The sequence below is a fragment of the Psittacula echo genome (assembly GCF_963264785.1).
Source record: "Psittacula echo genome assembly, chromosome: 2".
Classification (NCBI taxonomy): Eukaryota; Metazoa; Chordata; class Aves; order Psittaciformes; family Psittacidae; genus Psittacula; species Psittacula echo.
This window is the reverse complement of record NC_137737.1, coordinates 12,184,417-12,207,300: the sequence shown is the minus strand read 5'-3', so window position 1 is coordinate 12,207,300 and position 22,884 is coordinate 12,184,417. Positions and strand designations below refer to the sequence as shown.

Below are 22,884 nucleotides of genomic sequence, written 5' to 3'. Positions count from 1 at the left end.
CAGAGGAAGAATTCAGCAGACATGTTCTATTTAGTCAGAAGCACTTGCTAACCTTTCTCTCCATCTCAAATATTGCTTTGACTGCTTATATAAGAAATAGATGAGGGAGTAGACTGATTAATGAAGAAACTGGAAAAATGTGAATAGTGAAGAATATCAAGCATTCAGAGTACTCAATATTTAAGGTCAGTAGAAGGTTTTGGAGGAGTGAGGGAGAATAGGGCTTAGGGTTCAATGGAAAGTGCCGTGGGGAACTGTGGGCTTTGGGAACAAAAAAGAGCATTGAAGGTTGATGAATAGTTGAGCTACATGGGGATATATTATCTCATGGTGTATTAAGTTCCTTGTGATGATTATCCTCAGGATTTAGAGTAGGCGTTGGTTAATAGGAGATGAGGGAGAGGGATTTGGGGAGAACAGGGGAGTATGCATTAGAGGAGGGTGGGATACTGGAGCTAGATGGTGAATTGTTAGAGGCTGGGAAAGTATCATGGGGAAATATTGGATGCTCCTGCTGTATTATTGTATTCCTTCAAGAACATCTACTTTTGACCATTGTAAGAGAATGCTCTAGTGTACTGAGCTACTATGGGTGGTTTTGTGCTTCTATGTTAGCTTCTATAGTCTCTGTGAAAGGGTGAACATTTTCCCACATGTAGTTGGGTGGCAAAGGAGGCTAAAGAGTAGTGCCGAGCAGAGAAATGTGGAAGTAGCTGAGCTGGAAAGGCAGACTTTGTTGCAGTAACAGGAGATTGGCTAGGCCACCTTAGGAAAAGAGCAGAGAGGAGTTAGAAGGTGCTGGGAACAGAATTTTTAGAATCCTCTAGAATCCTTAATGCCATGCTGTAGTAGAATTGTGTTTTCCCACGCAAAAATCTGGTTTTCTGAACTCCTGAACATAAAAAGCATCTCTTGCTGCAGTGTACTGCATGTCTTGCCCTGCTCTAATCACCCTCCTCACCCAGCTAACTTTGCTCTTAGGCTTCCTAATGCTTTCTGGCACTGGGATTTGATTCAAATATTGCAAAATATACTGGAGAACTCTTGACTGGGAGGTACAGCCTGGGATGTCTCATGGCTGCACTGCAACCACTACCTTAAAAAATTAGAATAAAACAAGTAACTTCATCTAACAGTCTAGCTTTTCTTAAAAAGTGGGGTTGTCTCCAGCATTTTCAGCGCATTTTGGCAATACGGGTAGTTTAGTATTTCGTTAGCAGGATGGCTTGTGGCTGGAGAGCCAGAAAGGCTAAGAAGGTAAGCGGAATAATTTTGGAGAGATTTCCTCCACATTTGTGTCTGGTGTCTGCCTCCTCTATGTACCCATGGGAAGAAAAGATGTTGGGGTCCAGCTGTTTCTCGCTGCTTGACAATGGGGTCTGTGTCACATCAGTAGCGTCAGTCGTTCACCTCAGTGAATAATAAATAATGTGCACATCCACAGAAATGAGAGATATTACAGTGAAATGTTACATGCAAAGAGGTACTTCAGATTTCAAAAGTTTCAAATCTCTTTGCATTTGTAAAATTAAAAGGATCCTGAGATGCTTAACCAAAATTATAGTTAGCTTTTCAGCCCTAAGCTTGTGTGCTACTAATTTGGAGAAGGTGCAGGACTCCTTACATTCAACATAAATGCCTGTGCCTTCAAAGAGAAACTAAACCAAGGCTAAGCAGTACTGGAGCCACTAAAATCTCAGTAATACTTTTTGATAGCTAATTATTAATTTTAATTGAATTATATTGCACAGACATAGTTTAATAGAGAACCTGAATATCCCAGTCAAGATCAGGGCTGTGATGTTCAAGGATTTGCAGACAGAAACCAACATGTGTTTTCTACCACATTATGGGAAACAGTTTCCACCCAAGAGTTAGCTAAGAGTTTAATCCTGCAATTAGTATGCTCTCTGCCCAGAAACTATCACTTGCAGTGCAGCAAGACAGATGGATTTCGGATTAGAAAGGAATCTCTCCCACAACAGACTAATGCACAATTTATCAGATATGACTTGGGACAGTGGTTCATACTCCTCTGAAGCAGCTCTGGGAGACAGGATATCAGAAAATTGTTATTTGTATTTCATTCCAATACAAAGTGGGGCCCATTGTGTCAGACGCTGTATAAACAAATAGTAAGAGACAAGGCCAGTCTCTAACATTTTATAATCTAAATAGGCAAAGCTAACACAACTGCACAGGAAATATAAGGATATAGCAAGGGAACGTGATTTGCCTGTGATCACAGAGTTGATTGGTGATAGAGCAAGAAGCCAAATCCATCTGTCTGGATTCCCAACTCTGCAGTCTGTACTACAGTTGACCTTACTATTAGATGGTTATTAGTTTCTTCTGATGAGTTTCTTATATTTTATCATTTTCTTTTGTATTTGATGTTATTTGTCAAAATTGCTATACAGAGAATAAACCCCAGGAGGAGCAGGAAGCTAGTTACCCTACTTAAGTGGAAAAGAACAAAGCAGTAATAAATCTACAATCAAGGTAGATTTAAGTTTGTATGTCATAGAAAGCAGTTCTTTTATGTGTATATATATTTAAAAAGTGTACCATTGATTACTTGAAGCAAAAATAGCAGCTGGCTTTGAAATTAATGAATCTAATCTGTAACAGGTACATACATAAAGCATGAAGTAATTCCTGGCATTCTTCAGTTGATACAGTATCTGAAAGTTGGGGAGAAAACATTAGAATCCAGGAAAGCTACACAAAGTATTTTATGGGGTTTTTTTTCCTGCAAGTGAATGAACAAGCATTACAAACATGCCCTACACCTGTAAGATCTAGTTATATGGCAGGTAACCAGGGAATATTCTGTGTTTTTAAATGAAATCTGCACATTGAATCAGGCAGAGAACAGCTGGCTTAGAAATCAGCCTGAGAATCGGAATAATCTATGTAAGGTATTTGTGTTAGCATTAAACATTTTTGCATGCTGTCGGTGCAGAAGATAGCCTCTGAGCTTTGTGGATTAAGGAAATGGCTGGTATGACTTTCTGGAATTGGGTTGCCTTGTTAAGAATGGAAAACTCAATTAAAATTTAGTTAGGAGAAGGCTATGTGAGCCCTGGTGATTTACTGCTGCTCAGTGTGGATTCGTATTTTAAAAAGCAGAGTTTTCAGTCAAATTCATGTCAAGTTATTAGGGAAAAAGGTTATGGTCGTTTCTGTCATTATTTTTTGAGCAAAAGTTACATGCCAATATGCATGTGTATCTAATAAGCAATAGGAAGGCAAACGAAGATTAAAAGAAACTATTCTTTAATAGCCAAATACACATACAGTTGGAAGACTACAACACAAACTAGGGGGATGCATTCCCGGATATAAGAAACAACTGATGATTAGGCTTTGTTAAATTGTACTGTGCTCAGGAGCACCAAGGCAGAGCAGGCATTCACTTAATACAGCATCTGTAGTTCTAATGTTAGAATGTAAATCCCTTTATTTCCACAAACTGGACACAGCTAGTTTGAATCCACCTTTTTAGATACAGCACTGCAAACTGAATGTGGATGCTTTTCGCTTGGATTTTGCTTGGGATTATGACTGTATGAAATCATTTACGTTAACTGAAAATGGGAAATTCTAAGAGAAAATTAGCTAAAATCAAATTAACCAGAAAGCCAAAATTAAATGGAAACAAAACCTGTTAGTATGGAACAGAAGTGCCCACACACAGGCTGGTTCCAACATAACTAATTGTATGAAGTAAAACCAACTGTTACTTTGATTCCAGGGTTTTTGTGCAGAGAAGCCCTAGAACCTCTGTCGATTAAAATATAATTGTTCTTGTGATGCAAATATTTACAGCCACACTAAGGCCCTTTTAAATTGTCCCTGCAGTGTAAAATAGACACAGCACTGCTGAAAATGAAGTCAGAGATAGCAAGGCCAGAGGCATCAAGGCCCTTCATATTTCATAAGGATTTTCAGGAGACAGCACTTGCCAATCGTATGAGGTAAAAGAAAGGAGAGGAGAGGTTGAAGGGTTTGCAGTGAAAAAGCAGATTGTGGAAAGCAGAAGAAATACAGTAAATGAAAATCCACAAGTACAAATGGCAAAGGATCAAAGGTGAGGGGCTGTGTAGGAGGGAGGTGCTACTGATGCTCCCAGACAGGCAGGGATGGAAAAATTCCTTTAAAACTAAGCACCTGCTGCTTACGATTCGGGCTTCAAAATTACAAACTATGTCAGTAAAAGCAGTTTGCTTTGCAGTTTAAAGGAGATCTAAAAGAAAGAGCCGGCGCATTAGAGGTGGAAAAAAAGAGAATGGGGAAATAATTTGAACAGAACTCATCAGCACACATGTACGGTGGGATATTGCTTAGGCATGGCTGGTTTCAATCAGACTTTAATTTTTATTGCCCAGGTTTTCAGTGTCTTCTTGAGCAAAGGGAGACACTTTTTAGTTTAGTTTAGTTTTATTTTGTTTCATTTAGTTTAGTAAGGGGCTGGGCAACTGAGCTTTGGATGGCTTCCTAACCTCGTGCCTCATTCCTCTTCATGGGTGTGTCTGACTTCAATTTCTGTTTCTTAATCCTACTCTAGTCTTTGTGGGTGAGGAGAGATGATTTCTGACTCTTTTGCCCATCATAGAACACAACCCTGAAATCCTTCTGATGGAGTAAATGCTGGCAAATACTAGAAACCACAAGAACTTAGATCCAGAACCAGCTTATACTTAACTGCCGTACACACGCTTACATTGGCATGCCCACACAACCAGAAACCAAACTGAAAGCTTCTTCGTTTGAAACGGCTTTCTCCTGCCCCATACTGCTTTGATATTTGCAAGCTGATGAGCTGAATATCACATGTCAGGGATTGGCAGCAGACAATGGAAAGCCATAAAGCTGTTCCCAGTCCTTCACACTGAGACAGAACTGATCAAATTGTCACTTATTAATCAGTGGAATAAACCAGCCTAATCTGCAGTGCCCTCTATCTATTCTCACTCCCAGACTCCAATTTAAGCACTCTGATTCCCTTTAAAGAATTTAAGATTAACCTGATGATTGCTTTTAAGTAGGAGATAGAAAAAAAGGAAAAAGTGGCTAAAAGGAGTTATATGTGTATGTAGAGTTTTACTTTCCCCTGCTCAGTGAAGGGATGCTCGCTCTTCTTGTCTACTTTGAATACCAGATGTCTCTGCACAGCCAAATTGAGACGTCCTGAAAGAGAAAGATTTTCAGATGTCCTCAGCTTTTTCTGGAAACTGGGCCCCTTTAAAGATGTCTCAAGTATGACACTCAAAAACAGAGCTGTCCCAGATTGCACAGTGCTTTTCAAAACCCAGCCAGCATTTTTAGTAGCCTGTGCCTCAAGGAGTCTGGGCACCTTACCCAAAAAGAGCTAAAAATGTAATTTGCAGTTCTTCAAGTAATCCAAAACAAAGTATCAAATCCCTTCCCATCTTCTTTTGCCAGGGAAAGTCCCCATGCACTGGAACTGGCCTCATTCTGCTGCACAAGGGACAGCAGAAGTAAATGGAGGGTGGAGTGGGAGAGCTTTTGGAAGAGTGATCAGGCTGTGCACAGTGCTCAGCCCTACTTAATCACAGATGCCTTGCTTGAGAATCGAGTTCCAAATATTTCCATGGTGCTCAAACACAGTTACCTGGCTGTCTTCTGTGCTGAAGAATTTCAGCCACCACAATTTCCTTGGCTGTGCTGCTGCTGATGGCTTTTTCCATTATTTTAATACTCACTCAGCAGATACTTACTTGGTGTGGGTCACTAACCAGGCAAGAAAGTATCGTCCGACTGCTGAATTTTCCAAATGTGATGGTTTTTATGTCTGCATATTATGGCCACAGAGGAACAGTGTAGAGATGTGCGGAATAAATGTGCGTGGCAATATGTATACAGCACATGACAGATGCATGATTTGACATCTAACTAGATGTCTGATCTTTGCCTTTTTATAACAATACACCCCTTCTGAGACCTAATCCTTTGGCCAAAACAAGGGATTGTTGAGGAAAAATCAGTCAAAGTCTGAAGAAGTGATTGAAAATAGTTTTGCTACAGGTGGACTGATGAAGGGTTTAATTTCTCAGTCTCTTAACAGGCTAAGATGGATGTTGTAAGATATTAATCATCCTAAATAAATTAATAAATCACCTGTACTAGTATATAGATGGCTTGTGGTGAGGTTAGGGAACTAAAGCAAAACAGTGTGATAGGCTGCTTCTGTCATGAACCATTTGCCACCCAGCTCGCTTTCTATTTTGGCTATCAACTGTTGCTGCCAAAGGAGCTGTTACAGCAGGTTTTAATACCATCAGACAGGAATGCCAGGCAGACCTGTGGAACTGACAGCTCTGGCTTTGAAAAGAGACTACAGAAGCACGATTGGAAGCATCACAAATAACCATCTTAATGTAAATTCCCATTACGAGGTGTACTGAACAGAGCTGGTCCACTCTTTAGATGTATAAAAGGGGACATAGAAAAACGCTTTTTCTTCTGTGCAATAATCTGTGCCCTGTTCTGATTTCCATGTTTACAGAGGGGCACAGAAATAACTAGACAAAGACTTCAAGGACAGACCACAGAAAAATGTTCCCTAGGAGGTGGAAGATTAGACTTGTGAAACTTGTAGGGTGTTTGTGAGCAATAAATGCATTTTTAAGAGTTGCTTAGGAGAGTATTTTGAAAATTCTTTCAAATTTGTGTTAAAAGAAGGCCCCCAAGTTTTGAATTTGTAGTTACTTTTACCAGTTTAGTTATTTTTACCAGCCTCCTACCCTGGAGAGTGCCGCTTTAGGAAGTGATTGATTAGAGAGAAAATTATACCCAGCCTTAGGATATAATAAAGGATCAGGCTGTGGATGTTCTTCAGTGTGCATCGTTCTGCATCCCTGAATCAAAAGATTTGAATCAACTTCAGGTATTTGGGCTTCATCTCATCGCCTGAAGTGTAAGGAATAGCTCATCTGCTCCCACTCTGATGATGCACAGCTGGCCAAGAGGATTACTTTGGGGGTCTCTGAAGAGCCGGAGAATCTAGCTGGAGACAGGACACAGGAAAAAACAAATTGGTGTACTGAGGAGACACAGGCACTTTCTGGGTTGGCTAGCGTGTCGTATTCCAGCACGCAGGGTCATACTAACCACAAGGCACAGGACTTGTAAATAGTTTTCACCAGGCTCAGTAGGAGGGACCGGAGGAGCTTCTTGCCTTCCTTCACAGCTGGGGGCATGATTCAGCTTCCACGACCATGTGAGCGTGTTGCAACTGGGCAATTCTCTGTCCTTACAAGAGGCTCGTTGCAGGTAGCGTTGTGATTTTTCACACTAGGTTTCCTACTTCTCACGGATTACTCTCCTTAAGATACAGTAATTAAGACATTTGGGTTTACAGTAAAGATGTCTACCTGGAACAATATGTGGCTTGACCTCCTAAGTGTCAGAGGGGGTTCAGGTAGGCCATGTTAACCCCAGCCACGTGTGTGGAAACAGTTTTGCTTATGGGCATTTGTGAAATTCATATGTTCTGTGCCCAGAAATACTTATTATGATCGTATAGCCTGACCTCCTGTCTAGCACAACCCTTTCAGCCTCACCCATAACTTCTGCATTAGGTACACATCTCATGGTTAACCCACATCCTGTGGTGGGATTATATATTGAGTTTTGTATTGATTAGATTACGAGTTGAGACAAATCATGTTTTTAGCTTGGATATTCAGTAGTTTAGGCTTGCCTCTATATGTTTTTCCTTTTAGAGTTTTGCAGGGCTTCTCCTAGTTACTCTTCTTTGCCATCTAGTTCTTCAGCTCCTTCCTGCAAGAACAACTTATGTTAAGCTAGAAGTCTCTTAATTTCCTTGCTTTGGGCTTGCACAGCCTGAATACATCTTCCACAGTACTGAAGGAAAGATGCCTAGAAGTTGTTCCATGAACACTGGAACTAGATATTGTTTTCCTTCAGACTTGCATCCTCTACAAACTATATATGTAATCCTTATGATAACTTTTGAACTTTCCTCATGTTCATTATGCCTTTTCTCTCCAGTGAAGGACACTATCTGCTAGGTGACTCTTACAGAACTCTGTCTGTACTTACTGGTGAGCCATTTGCGGCCAAAAAGAATATATAACAGCCGCGTTCTTTGGGGGTTTTTAATGTCATCAGGGCAGTAATTTGGGTGTCTGTCCTTCAGCAGTTGCCAATTTTCACAACACTGGTAAGAACTTAATTTTCCTTGGGATTTCTACACTTCTGTCAAGATTGACAGGTTTGGAAGTTACTGTGTGTGGTGGGGACAAAGCAGACAAACAGATGATTAGAAAGACAGCACAGACACGTAAACTTGTTTCCTTAGGAAACAGAGCTACAGATTATTACCTAGGGAATTTATGGTTCTTTAAAATTGCTACCTCTGGGTATTCTTTCTAGTCATCTTCCTTCCTGTCTTTGAATCTTCTTTTAAGGTCTTTGGGGGTTTCAGGAAGGAGTGGGACCATATGAGTCTGTACAAAAAGTTAAGCCAAATTTTGAGCTTTGTGAGGCAGTACCTGTGGGAAGCAGTAGACACTACCTTACTGCAACTTTCTCACAGCTTTTTTGGTGCCAAAAGTCCTCTCACAAAATTGCATTGTTTAAATGGTGTAATTATGCGGGATTACTCTCAAATATGCAACCAGAGTGACTGATAAATGATTTCCTTTACTCCAGCACTCATGCAAGATTAATTAGGTACAGTCAGTATGGTGACACTTTGAAAATGTAAAGCGTTATATAAATGTTGAGTGGTATTTACACTGATTATATCCAGGATGTTGGTTGATAGGAAATACATGAAATGTTGGGGTTTTTTTTCAATGCATTTCTATATATGCAGCTTCAGGTAAGAAAGTACTTTTATAAATGTGCTTGACAAAGGGGTTTAAGAATTATGTCATGGATGCTTTGAATGCCGAAGTGTGAGTTCAAAAGTTGCCTGATTTTCAAAAGCCCATCTATGGCTATCACACATAAACCAGATTTATGCTCTGCCCATCAATTCATTCTCCACACAATAGTTCACTTTCTACATTCTCTCCTCTTGTGATGCTGGATGGTCGTCGTAGCTCTCTCATGGCAGAGACCATTGGCCAAACGAGAAGAGGTAAACAGATGGCTTGTAGATATTTCTAGCATTGACACTATTTCCTGCCCTTGTGATTTTACTGTTTACTACTCCTGTTTACTGATTTAGTTACAGCTGTGTTTGCATGGCACCTAGAAGAAGGTTTGCTTTATTTTATTACCATTTGAAAAAGTTTGTCCATCCGCTGCACTCTCAGTTACTCATTCCTACTCATTCTGCCAAAGTTTTCCACCCTCTCAGCTGTGCTGGATGCCAAGTGAACACTTTGTGTGGCTGTGCTGTAAGTGGGGGAGGAAGTGGAAGCTGCAGTGAGGGAAGGAGGAGCAAGTCTTTGAATATTATCTCCTTAATTGCTTTTTTCCAAATCTATTACGAGTTGTTCTTTAAAGGTAAATCAGCAGCTCTAATGTAATGCAAAAAGGAAGGATTTTTACCAGCAATTAAATAGATTCCTGAAAAGTCCCACAAGCTCCCAAACTTTGAGATCTGTGGTAAGAAATAGAAAAATGTGGGAGTTCCCTAGTTAAGATGAAGCTCGTCGTTTATTCTGGAGATTTTCTTGAAGGCTGTATGCACTACTTGTACTCGTAGGACTTTTAACTGTGCTTTCTTGTCTGTGTGTTGTTTTCTACTTTATGTCCATCAAGGGGAAGAAGCCTGGTGTAAAGGCAGTGTAGCCAAGCTGGGCTTTACTGTGTCCTCGGGCACCCTATCTTCTCATCTGTGAATAGCAGACTGACACAAGTCAATCTTTTCCAAAGGGAAGAGACCAAATATTCAACATGAAGTCTCCCTGGTCTAATCCTGATAACATATCCCTGCACACATGACTTATAATTCTCAAATATCCTTCATGGTAGCCATGAAACTCCTCTTGCTGATTTATTCTGTATTGTTTTCCTTTTCATTGCCTTAAAAGTCACTGCTTGTTTCCTGCTGATCCTCCTTTAGGCCAGTTTCATAACCAGCTGATTGCATGCTCCAAACACTTGACCTGCAGCATATATGGGATCTGGGTCCAAATGTATTGGCTCTGGGCCTTCTCTGTTGACTGTTGAGGATATTTCATTGAGATTGCAAAACTGTTATGTAGCAACACCATGTTATTGGAAGAGGCACAAGTGTTTCGTTTGTGTGGTGGGTTGACCGTGGCTGGATGCCAGGTGCCCACCAAAGCTGCTCTATCACTCCTCTGCTAGATAGGGTGAGAAAATATAACAAAAGGCTCGTTTGATATAAGGAGAAGGAGGGAGATCATTCACAGTTACTGTCATGGGCAAAACAGACTCAGAATTACTCCAGTGTGGGGTCCCTCCCACAGGAGACAGTCCCCCACAAAATTCTCCATGTGAGTCCTTCCCATGGGCTGCAGTTCTTTATGAACTGCTCCAGCATGGGTCCCTTCCATGGGTGCAGTTCTTCAGGAACAGACTGCTCCAGTGTGGGGTCCTCCATGGCAGCAAGGACACAGCCTGCCTCAGCATGGGCTGCACGATGGGCTGCAGGGGAATCTGCTCCCGCACCTGGAGCACCTCCTCCTCCTCCTGCACTGACCTTGGTGTCTGCAGAGCTGTTCCTCTCACACATTCTCACTCCTCTCTCCAGCTGCAGTTGCTCCAGCACAGTAACTCTTCGCCCTTCTTAAATACATTCTCCCAGAGGTGCTACTACCATTGCTGATGGGCTTGGCCTTGGCCAGCAGTCTGTCTTGGGGCCAGTTGGCATTGGCTCTGTTGGACATGGGGGAAGTTTCTAGCAGCTTCTCACGGAAGCCACCCCTATAGCTTCCCTGTCCGCCCCACCGCTACCAAAACCTTGGCATACAAACCCAGTACAGTTGGTTTTCAGTTGATTCCTATGTGTATATAAACTACACTGTGAGCTGGGGTAGAATTAATGAAAAGTGGTATTGGGTTTCTCATTGCTCTTTCTTGTAAATGTAGGTATGTTGCAAGCAGAATGTGTACACAGACATTAGCTCAAACTTCCCATTTCTTTTCCTTGTCCCACTTGAATAATAATGAATAATCATTACTTTTCCCTGAACTTGGCTGTCCGCAGGCCTGATTCCCTCTACGTAGGTTTGAGAGTTCGATTGCTTCAGTATGCTCTAACCTGTGCTGTAGAAAAAGTGTTACCCTGTGACTGCTGTACAGAGCTGCAGGACTGCTATTTGTTAGGACAAAGCAAACATTATTACCTTTATCCACATTTATATACTGTGCTTTGCACAGTTGTCATTGTGGTTGCAACTGATACAAATTTTGATTTATTGTTGCATTGTTAACTCTTGTACATTACGTGGTGTGCACAGCATGTGTTTTAGCAATGTGCCAAAGTCAAAATGATAATAATAATAGAAGAAGATTAGCCCAGAATTTAAATGTGGTGAAAGAGCTCTTTGGATTACTGGCAATGATAATCAAAGCAAAAAGAGAAAAGGGCTCCTTTTAATTTAACAGGACAAGAGTAAATCACAGCTACCACTCATTCCTTCATTGCTTTTTTTCAGGTGACCATGTGTCCCTTTAACTACACGGCTGAATTGAGTATAGGGTCCTGCTCACAGCCAAGATGCCCAGGTGACTGCAGTCTTACCTCTGTCCAACCAGTAACCCTGCTTCTACCCTAGCAAAGGCCTGTTTTCATCTGCAAGGCTCCCTGTAACTCACCCACATGCAAATGCTTCTGACCTTAATTAAAGCAGTTCACCTCTTTCTGCCTCAAGGGATGGTTTCCTCATAAGGCAGTTGTGTTTAATTAGCATTTGCATAGCATTCTGCTGGTTGCTTTCCTGGAGCGTTGTTCAGTAGGAGCGTGGGATTGCTGAAGCCTGACTGGCAAGCTTTGCACCCTCCTAATTGACACAGAAGCCAAGTAGAAGTTACACAAGGAAAGAACAGAGAATCGTTAATGATGGATCATTAGCAAGTAGCTCCTTTGAATGCATGCAGATAACTTTATAACTCTATCAAAGTGAAAAGTAGCGTGATGAATTATGCATCAGACAATAAAAGCTCAAGGAAGACACTGGTTTTATAATTGCTGTGCAATTTTCTAGCATGCTCTAGTTTGTAAGATTAGTTTTCTTTGGGGAGCGTGAAGCATTCTATGCCTGTTGTACACTTAATGTCAGTTTTGGGTTTCTCTCATTAGACATTTTATTCTGTGCCTTTTCGTATCACTGCAAAAACTCCCAGAGTTTGAGAGGCACAATTTTTATACTAGCAAAAATGTTCACAAGCAAGTGAGAAGTGTAGCTACTAAACTAGTTCCTTTGAGGTTTGCTGATGTCTCAGTATAAAAAGTTCTCAGATACACACATCTGAAATAAGATTGCTTTATACCTGTATATTAGTATAATTTTTAATAGAAATTGCCCAGTCGTTTTGTGGCTTTGTTGAATTTCTAGACTAATAAATCTCTAAGGGGCATTTTTGCTCTGAAATTATCTTGAGAAGCATTTCAGTTGGCACAAATAGACCATTCCTGTGGCTTGCGCTAGTGCCAGTTCAGCCCTCAGTCAGTCCTAGGAAGAGGAGTTAATACAAATATTGCCTAGTGATGTCACCTGTCTCTTTAAAATGTACTGATCTCTCACTTGAGATTTCCTTTGAAAACTGAACTGTATTCAAAGTGAGTAGAGTTAGAGGAATAAGTTAATTGAAAAGTTATCCCTGATGTGAGCTGTATCTTAGCTTTGATGACTATTAGTGAGTGAAAGGGACTGTGAGAGATCATCTGATCCATCAGTAAACCCCAGGGATGAGCCATGAAATCAGGTATGCTTGAATAATTCTTGTTCTTGAAGACCTGACTAATAAGAGCTCCACAGCCTCCTCGTATGCCCTGTTTCAGCATTTTTCTATCCCTGCCATTAGAAAGGATTTATAATTTTCTAGTACCTCACTTCAGGTTCCTTTGTTGCAATTTAAATCAGTTATTTTTGTTCTTGGTTGGGTTGGGTTAGGTTGGGCTTTTTTAGTATATAATTTGAAGACAAAAGCTATTTTTCCGTGTCCTTTCTCTTTAAGTCCGCAATCCCACTTTGTTCAGACTGTCACGTTTTCACTGATCATTTTGGTTGATGTCCTCTAGAACCTCTTCAGGTGTTCCAGATGGCTGTGCAGTGGGGGCACCACACCAGGCACTGTTCCAGCTGCCACCTGCCGCCTCTAACTAGAGCAAAAGGATGATTTGATGTGTCCTGCAGGCTTCTCTCTTGTTTGTATGTGCCTGTATGGTGCTTGCCTTTTTCACAACAGCATGATGTTGTTGACTCATCCTGACTTTGTGATCTAGAATAATCCCTAGCTACTGCTACCTTGCTATTTGTCTGCTGCCCTCTATTTGTATAATTAAATGCAGTTCCCTTCCCTTGGCATTGCTGAATTTCACCCTGCTTTGTCAGACCATTTTTCCAGTGTAGCCAAGTCATTGAAATCTGCTTCATGGTTAGTCTTAGCTTGAAGTTCTCAGAAACCTGAGCGTGTATGCTCTCAGTTCCATCAGCCATCCCACTAAAAATTATGGAATCCCAGACTGGTTTGGGTTGGAAGGGACCTTAAAGCTCATCCAGTTCCAACCCCCTGCCATGGGCAGGGACACCTTCCACTAGAGCAGGTTGCTCCAAGCCCTGCCCAACCTGGCCTTGAACACTGACAGGAATGGGGCAGCCACAGCTTCTCTGGGCACCCTGTGCCAGCGCCTCAGCACCCTCACAGGGAAGAACTTCTGCCTAAGAGCTCATCTCAGTCTCCCCTCTGTCAGTTTAAAGCCTTTCCCCTTTGTCCTGTCACTATAGACCCTTGTAAGAAGTCCCTCTCCAGATTTCTTGTCAGCCCCTTTAGGTACTGGGAGGTGCTCTATGGTGTCCCTAGAGCCTTCTCCAGGCTGAACAAGCCAAACTCAGCCTGTCTCCAGAGCAGAGCTGCTCCAGTCCTTGGAGCATCTTTGTGGCCTCCTCTGGGCTCGTTCAAGCAGGTCCACATCTCTCTTGTGTTGTTGTCCCCAGAGCTGGACCAGGACTGTGGTGGGGGTGGGGGTGGGGAAGGGAAAGAGTTTCTTACAAGAGTGGAGTAGAGGAGAATTCTCCTCTCCCTTGATCTGCTGGTCACGCTCCTTTTGATGTAGCCCAGCACACGGATGGTCTCTGGGCTGTGAGCACATGCTGCAGGCTCATGTTGAGCATCTCATCAACCAACACCCCCAAATCCTTCTCAGGGCTGCTCTCAGTCCAGTCTCCAGGCAGCCTGTATTTGTGCTTGGGATCGCCCCAACCCAGATGCAGGACCTTGCACTTGGCTTGGTTGAACTTCATAAGGATGGCATTGGCCCACCTCTCAAGCGTGGCAAGGTCCCTCTGGATGGTATCCCTTCCCTCCAACGTGTGAACTGCACCACACAGCTTGGTGTTGTCCGCAAACTTACTGAGGGTGCACTCAGTCCTGCTGTACATGTTGCCAGCAAAGATGTTAAACAGCATCAGTGCCAACATCGATCCCTGAGGAACACCACTCGTCACTGGTCTCCATTTGGACATCAAGCTGTTGACCGCAACTCTCTGAGTGTGACCAGCCAGCCAATGCCTTTTCCACCAAGTCATCCATCCATCAAATCCATCCCTCTTCAATTTAGAGACAAGGATGTTGTGTGGGACAGTGTCAAATGCCTTGCACAAGTCCAGGTAGATGATGTCAGTTGCTCCTCCCTGATCCATCAGTACCATGGCCCCATTGTAGAAGGCCACCAAATCGGTCTGGCACAATTTGCCCTTAGTGAAGCCATGCTGGCTGTCACCAATCACCCCATTATTGTCCAAGTGCCTTATGAATCAGAGTACCCCGATATACATACCACTGGGAACAATAGGAAGGATTTCTTAAAATTGGGCAGATTCTAAGTTCTACAGTTCTGTATTTAGGTGAACTACTTAAAGCTTGCTTATTGTTACATTATTGTGAACTGGAATTTTTGTAGTCTATAATTCCAGAATATAACATTTCTGTGGTAAGGACTGTGATAAGACTGCTGTGAAAACGAGATACTTTCCTTTAAACTCACATAGACACTTCAGTATAAATATGGGCAGTAACTTTTGAAGATGATTGCCCTCCTCTGCTTTTTTTTACAGGACCAGGTGTCAGATACAGTGATTTTGCTATGTCACATCCGAAACCACCTCCTCTTGTCGGACAGCATACAGTGGAGATACTGAAAGGCACACTGGGGTATGAGGATGATGCCATAGAAGAACTGCTCCGCACCGGTGCTGTGGCTCAGCATGAGGTCAGATAAGGAACATTAGCTACATTCCTTCACACTGAGTTCACCTTACTTTGTCCTCTCTTTGCTCCCTTCAGCTCCCCTAATGGGACTCAAAGAGAAGACATAATTTAATTCCTAATTTTCTTCCATGTGTGTTTGTATGATTTTAACACTGATGTATCAAATAAACAATCTCATACTGTCTGCGTGAAAGATTTTCTTGGGGGAGGGTAAATGTAGCTATATGGTCCTGTGTGGCTTCTCGTTTTCTGTACTTCATATGGGAAATGGAGTTCTTATCATAATTACAGTAGTTGCCTAAAATGTTTGTCCCCAGAAAGGCATAAGGTTAGTGAAAAGAAGCAGAACCTTTAAAATCTGTATGCTAGACTTTCCACTTGCAGAAAGCTGCCTTGTATGATTATTCTAGTGGAAAATCAATCATCTACAAATTGGTGGTTGATCTGATTGACTTTGAACAGAATTATCAGTCATGAAGTCTTTGTTCTTCTGTGGTTTAAACCATGGGTAGAGTAACCATTGCAAAACTCACTTCTGTTCCCTGGTATTCCAAATTACCAGTACCTCTTTATGTTACTTTGCATGGTCATGACAGTCCCAGCGTGTTCCAGCAGAAATAAGCTGAAATTGGCACAGTTCTTTAGTTATGAAACAAGCCTATTCCAAGACCAGTTGAGAGACAAACTACGATTGAATAGTCTTTTGTAATTTTATTCAGGAAGGCCCAGGGTAGTGTTGGTTAAACATCGATCCACACAAAACCACATGCAGAATGTCAACCTGCCAGACTTCTCAGTCTGGTTCTATGAGTAGGTAGCAATCCGTATCTCTGTCTTTAGCTGCCATCCAAAGCATCTTCTGCTATGGAGAAAGCACAGGTTAAGATCTGTGTGAAACTTCTGACTCAGTCCCACCTTCCTGATTAAAACACGGCGAGTGTGACAAACCTGCCTCAAATGTAGTAATACCATATCCTGCAGTAGGGTCACTCTGAAGAGTAGGGCACCATGCACTGCAAGAAGGTGGAAGAATTTGATCCATGACAAATAGCAAGGAAAAGATTAAAGAAGAGTCATTTCTTCTGCACAAACCAATTTGTCAGTACTTCACTCACAGAAGACATGCCATGCTCCTCTATCACAGTATATAACTTATAGCTAAAGTAAACTCAGCCTATGGGAAGGGCCTAGCCTTTGTTGTGTGCACCCTGGGGGCGAGGCAAAGCCTTTCTGTTCCTAGAGCTGAATAAAACTAACTCAAATTGACACTCAACACATAACGTCCATTTTTCTCTCAAGTATCGGAAATGAGCCTGGCAATGGAACTAGCTTGTCACTTTGCTTCCACTCTAACAAACAACATCCTCTGTATTACATTTGAACTTCACAACTCTGCATTACCTTCTGGGGGAAGAAAAGAGGTTATTACATAATCAAATTGCAGTGGAACCCCACTGTGGTTGCTCATTTTTGAAGCCCAGTGTGTTTTGGTTCATTTGTTTGCTTGTTTTCTCTGTGGTTTTGTATTCTGTTTTTTCAGATCTTCTCTTTTTTTTTTTTTTCCCCTTTTTTTTCCTTTTTTTTTCCTTCCTCTTGCACTGCATTCCTGGCACCAAGCTCCATACTCCGTCCATGTGCTAAAGACATCATGAGATCCTGGAAGAGTGACTTCTAAAATAAATACAGAAATAAGTCTGAATTGAGAATAGAGACACCATAGGGGAAGAATTGAAACTGAATTGGAAGAGGGTTTGATGTAGTCCACCTTCCTTTTAATCTAAGGGGAACATCCCTTTCTTAATGAGAAAAGCAGCGTTTTGAATCCAACTTCACATAAAACAGATAATCTGGGATTGAACTGAACTTTGTTTACTAATGAAAACTATTTAGTACTGTCAGATAACATTAACAAATACATTTTCTGGTTTTACTTTGTCAAGGGCTTATTTCTTCCCATTTCTAAGAAACACATACATAAAATACAGCAAAATATTCCTCAGTTTTGTTCAAGGATTTCTAAAAAATTACTTTTTCCTGTTCTTTTCCAGGCAATGGAAATAGCTAATCACCACATATTCAGCTACAATAAATTGGCAGAGCTTCTTTGACTTGAACGTAGCAATGCTGGTTTAAATCAGCTGAATATCGGGCTATTAACTCCATAATGTATTTCGTGCGGAGTTCACACGCAAACAGTGTCTCCCTTTTTCTTTTTTTAGTGTTTTCCCTCTGCTATGTTGCTGACAGTCAAATGCCTAAAGGGATAATCAGAGGTGTTATTTTGTCTCACCTCCAGTACTTACCGCAGTAGGAGAAATCCAGATATCATTTCTCAGTGTTTAAGTCATACAGTCACACACAGGCTGTTGTTGCTAACTCTTCTTCAAGTCAGAAATAAATTAAGTCTTCAAATAGGTGGCTGTGTGGGAGCCTAAAAAGCTTCCAAGGTCTGGTAATGAAATTTTGCCCTTTCACAAGGTTTAGTCCTTTGATTTTGGGTGAGTTGGAAGACAGTTAAATAATTGTCCTGATAATATCCAAGCTGTTATATAGTACTCTTTGCCTTTAAACATGAGCAAATCAATGCAGAAAAAGAATATTTACAAAATTTACTGCATTCTTCCCAAGAATCTTCATGAATACGTGTCTCTGGAGTTCAATTGCGTTTTGACAATCTTGTACTTTCAAAATGGTTTTCTCTTGTACTGCAGAACTGGAAATCAACCATCACATGGGATTCTGGATCTCATAAACTGAGATCCCTCCAATTTCAAGGAAGGGATGTAGTTAGGAATGACTACACAGCTGCCTCTGGCAATGAATGTTTGTTTTTCACTGCTTAAATTGGAAAGGAATCTGCTGGTGCTGCCATGATGTGTGTGTGGTATTTGCTTTAATTTGACTTGATTTACACATCACTGTATTAATCACTTTATTAATATAAAGCTTCTCTTTATTAAAAAACAAGAAAGAAGAAAAAGAGATATATAAGACATACCTGTTGTCTGGTTCAGAACTGAACCCTTCTAAAGCTGTTTGCCAGGAAGCTATAACCACCATTGGAAAAGGAGGTTTCCATTTTGACATCTGTTCTGACTCCATGGTCCATAGCCCTTTTGGCTCCATTCTCTGCACAGGGGGATCCCATTGTTCTTGTATTATCTTCACCATGAAAAATGTTTCCTCAGCCCTCGTCATGTAACTGTTTTCCTTTCTTTTCCATGCAAGCTAGCAAAGCTCTTCACCAGGTATAAATCACCCAGAAAACTGCAAAATTGGTGGAGTCAGGGTGGTTTTGCATTGTCTGAGGAACTTGCTGAGGGATATTTTAATGCATCAAAAGAAAATTCCCATCAAACAACAGGCAAATGGACAGTAATGGATTTTTCTTGCTCCTACGCAGCTCATGGTATCCCTTCCCCAGAATCTTCCCAGACTCTTGGGAAGTCCCTGCATGCTTGTCTGCAGTGAGTACCCCAGAGCTGACATTCAAAAGGAGGTCTTTTTTGATGAGTGACCAGAAGGAACCAGTTACCATTAGCAGAAGCCCACCAGCCTCAGCAGCTATCCAGCCTATATGTAAAGGCCAGTGAAGCCATGTTCATGCGAAGATTGATCTGTTGAAAGGGATCACTTAATTGTGCTGGAAGGCAAATTCTCCTTTCCTTCACAGGTTTATAAAATCAAAATCAACAGAAAATAATTTATTTTGTAATTATTTCTTTTTTTTTTGTAATACAGAAACAAGCAGAGAAAAATGTCCTGATTCTTGACTTACATACAAAATATAAAGCTTCTCCTTTTTCAAGTTCGTTGAAATAGAGGCTTTTGATGCCTGTTGATATTAATCGGAGTTTTGACCTTGCTTCTCCAAAGATTAAAGCTCAGCCAAAGATGTCTAATGACAATGTGCTGAGGCTAAAGTAGCAGTCAGAATAAGTCTTGCAGTGAGTGTGCATGCCTGCTCAATAACTGTGGAGAACACTTTCATCAAATTGTCATATAGCTTTGCCACTTACGGAGTACTGTAAATCCTCAGCCTGGTGAACCTGGAGATAAAAGGCAGCTAGTCATCCCTATGACTAACATGGTCATGATTTCTTTTAATATCTAAATGACAAGACCTAGTTAATCCCTTGACCTACCTAACATTATAGTACTATATTAAAATGTATTTATTTCCCCAAAATGTATTAAAATGTATTTAATTGCCAAAAGACAGAGGGAAGGTAAAGTACTTTCAGAGTTCAGGAATGCTGGCACAGCTGCTCATATTTCATGTCAGTGACATTAAACAGTGCCAGATACAGTACTTTTCTTAACTGCTTGTACATTGAGTTTAATGTGGCCTGGTGAAATGCTAAACTCTATTAGCTGGTGAAAAAAAAACCCAACCAACCTCAGAGCAGTTCCTGCAGGATCAAGTAACCTCCCTACACAGAGGTCTGCATGATACTGCCCAATGTGATAAAAATACACTGATAAACAGTGACATAGTCGCCTTTTTAAAGCTGACAACCAATCAATTCAATTACTGTATGGTTCTGTTGTGACTGGAATTTGGACCAGACTTGTGAGAAAAAATGCCTGGGATCACATATGCCAAGGACCCTTGAAACTTTTGCAACAAGATCTCTTGTTTTAGCATGTCAAGTATTGAAGGGGTGGCCAAGCAAGGGTTGAGGTAGGGACAAGTTACTAATGTTTAGGTTTTTTCCATTCTCCAGAGCTACAGATAAAAGTCAATTAGCAAGCACCAATTAGCCCTGAGTTAACAAGAAATCATAGGACAGAGGGTGCACTAAACTGCCTGCCTTAAAAGGCCTTCATGATGCTCCAGTTTACAGTGAGCAGTGTCACAGTGCTAATTTACAAGGTACTCAGGGAAGCAGGCTGGGGAGGAGCCCACTTCAGTGCAATTTCTTCTGTGCTTCAGCTATTTCACTATTTGTCTATCTAATAACTACCCTAAACTAGCCAAAAGAGCTTTAGAGTACAAGAAAAAATTTGAAGATATGTAACTTGGTAGAGGAATGCATTCGTAGCTCTCATCTCTTTCACATCCATTTTAGGAGAAGCTAAAGCTTCACGTTAAAACGTTGCATATAGAAAAGCAGGGTAGTGTGTACATTTCCCTCTGATGCTCTCTTCTCCTGGAGGATTGAGCCTCTGATAAAGGCAAACCTTGTGTGAGAAGTGATAGTTCTCTGATACATTCTGTAGTCTTTTCATCTGAAGCCTTTCTCTCTTCCAAAGTCAAAAGTGAAGGTTTATAGCCTGAAATACTGATTCAGCAATGCCACTGCAGAGCTTCCTGCTAGTCACAGTTCAAGTATCTCATGCCTGTTTCATCCTCAGGCCAAGTGGCAATGGGACTCCTGTGATATCTCATGAGAATTTGTCATGAGAGCATGTTTGCTTAATGGGAAATGCAATCTAGCTAGAGGAAAATGGGATCATGAAGCACTCACTCTACAAACTATACATGAGTCCCTGGGGCACCCTTCTTCTGAATTCAAGTTTTCAGGAAGAACACTGTCCAACTGCCTGTACTCCTATCTAGTTGTGCCCGCTCAGTATAACATATCCACTCTACTAAATTCTCAGTGCTTTTGGGAACATATTTGACATGGAACAGCTTTAAATAAAGACCTTAAGAATAATCAGGATCAAAGAGAAAACACTGCTTGAGACTTACACTCGGTTACATCTGTGTTGAGGGGAAACTCCACGTTCTGTGGTATGGTAAGTAAGGCTGATGCATAATCTGCAGCCCTTGTGTGCAGCCCAAACACCCCCATACCTCTGCAGAACAGCAGCAGACCTGGCAGGAGCTTACATGACCAAACAGAATAGTAGCAGATACAGGTTGAAAATCAGTATTAACTGTCTTAGAGCTGTTGAGTTGTGAGGACCTGCTACTCTCAGTGATGTTAATTTGGTAAGAAATGTTAATTTGTTAACAAGTCTGCATTTATTACTTTTGAAGAGTCTCTCCTGCTTGCTGACTCATTTTGTGTGGTTTTATAAACTTGCCTTCTTCAAATTCTCTCCTAATGGACTGGTTGTCCGATCTCCTTTGCATTTACAACTGTGTTTGTGGACTTTTAGAGCATGTGTTTCCAAAGCACTGTACTTCTAACCAAGCAATAGATTCTCCTAAAGCATGAAAACTATTAGAAAACATTAAAGATCTATTTTGTGCCGTAAGCACTGGAGAATTAAAAGCCTAATCCATTGCCCTTAGAAGGCAATCAAGGGGAATTCAAATTGATTTCAGTGGACTTGGAGTCTGAACCTAAGTCAGCATCATGATTTTTTTCATGATTCCGAATATATCAGATCGTGTCATTTGCTTATAGACAAACTATTAACATATTTTATCTCTGGAGATGCTTTAAAATTATTAGACACATTCCAGGTACACAAACCCTCATTTTTTTAACTTCCTATGGGAAAAGCTTTTGTATTTTAATATGCTGTCATACAGAAGCCTGGAACGGTTGGGGATTTTGTTTCTTTGGTAGGGTTAAAAAGTGTTTCCTCTCTCTCTTGTCATTGCACTTTCACTTTAAGTTATAATATAATCTAAAATTTAGGTGTTTCTTAAATGCCCCACAAGGTTTTATACAGTATTTGTACTCACATTACAGCCATACTATTAGCAGTGTTAGTAGGTGACGTCGGTAGAAGACTCATTTACTGAGCTGTGTTTGAAGAAAGGAGAAATCCTAACCTTTTTTGTGAGTAGATAATTGTGAGAAATGTGGACTATTGCCAACCTTAAATACCCAAATACCCAGAATCAGACCCTGAAAGAGTCAGGAGCAGTTTAGAAATTCAGAAGAGAGTTCTAAAACAGCATGGAAGAACAGTGTACCTCAATGAGATTTTAAAGGAAAAGAAGCAGTAGCAAGATTTGTGATAAAGTTGATAGAGCTGGTACATATTTGTCTGTGAAACAAAATGCAGGCCATTGCTGGCTTCCTTATGGGTCTGGAATTTGTCCAGCTTGGTTCCCTGGGCTTTAGGGAACTGATTTTTGGGAGTTTTTTTAGGAATTTGTTGGAAGTGAATTCTGCTGCTGATTTTTTTACTAGCTGGTCGTTGATAATACTACCTGGGCATTCAATCAACAGCTGAACGCTGGAATCCAGTTGCTGTTACTTGATAAATTGAAATAGATGCTCTTTCACATTATGCATATGCATTTGAATGGGTTGGAAACTTAAACAGGGGAAGTTTAGATTGGATATAAGGAAGAAATTCTTTACTGTGAGAGTGGTGAGGCACTGGAATGGGTTGCCCAGGGAGGTTGCGAATGCTCCATCCTTGGCGGTGTTCAAGGCCAGGTTGGATGAGGCCTTGGGTGGCATGGTTTAGTGTGGGGTGTCCCTGCCCATGGCAGGGGGGTTGGAACTAGATGATCTTAAGGTCCTTTCCAACCCTAACTATTCTATGATTCTATGATTTGCAGTG

At 41.2% G+C, this 22,884-nt stretch overlaps 1 protein-coding gene across 1 annotated transcript in view; it reads left to right on the top strand.

Moving 5' to 3' along the window:
- SUGCT (succinyl-CoA:glutarate-CoA transferase) overlaps positions 1 to 15,415 on the top strand; it is a gene marked incomplete at both ends in the record, with an annotated part of 312,897 nt that extends 297,482 nt beyond the window's left edge. Inside the window, one exon of the mRNA XM_080610616.1 lies at positions 15,252 to 15,415. Coding sequence (XP_080466742.1) covers positions 15,252 to 15,415 — 164 coding nt within the window. The remainder of the gene's footprint in view (positions 1 to 15,251) is intronic.
- Positions 15,416 to 22,884: the final 7,469 nt, after the last annotated feature.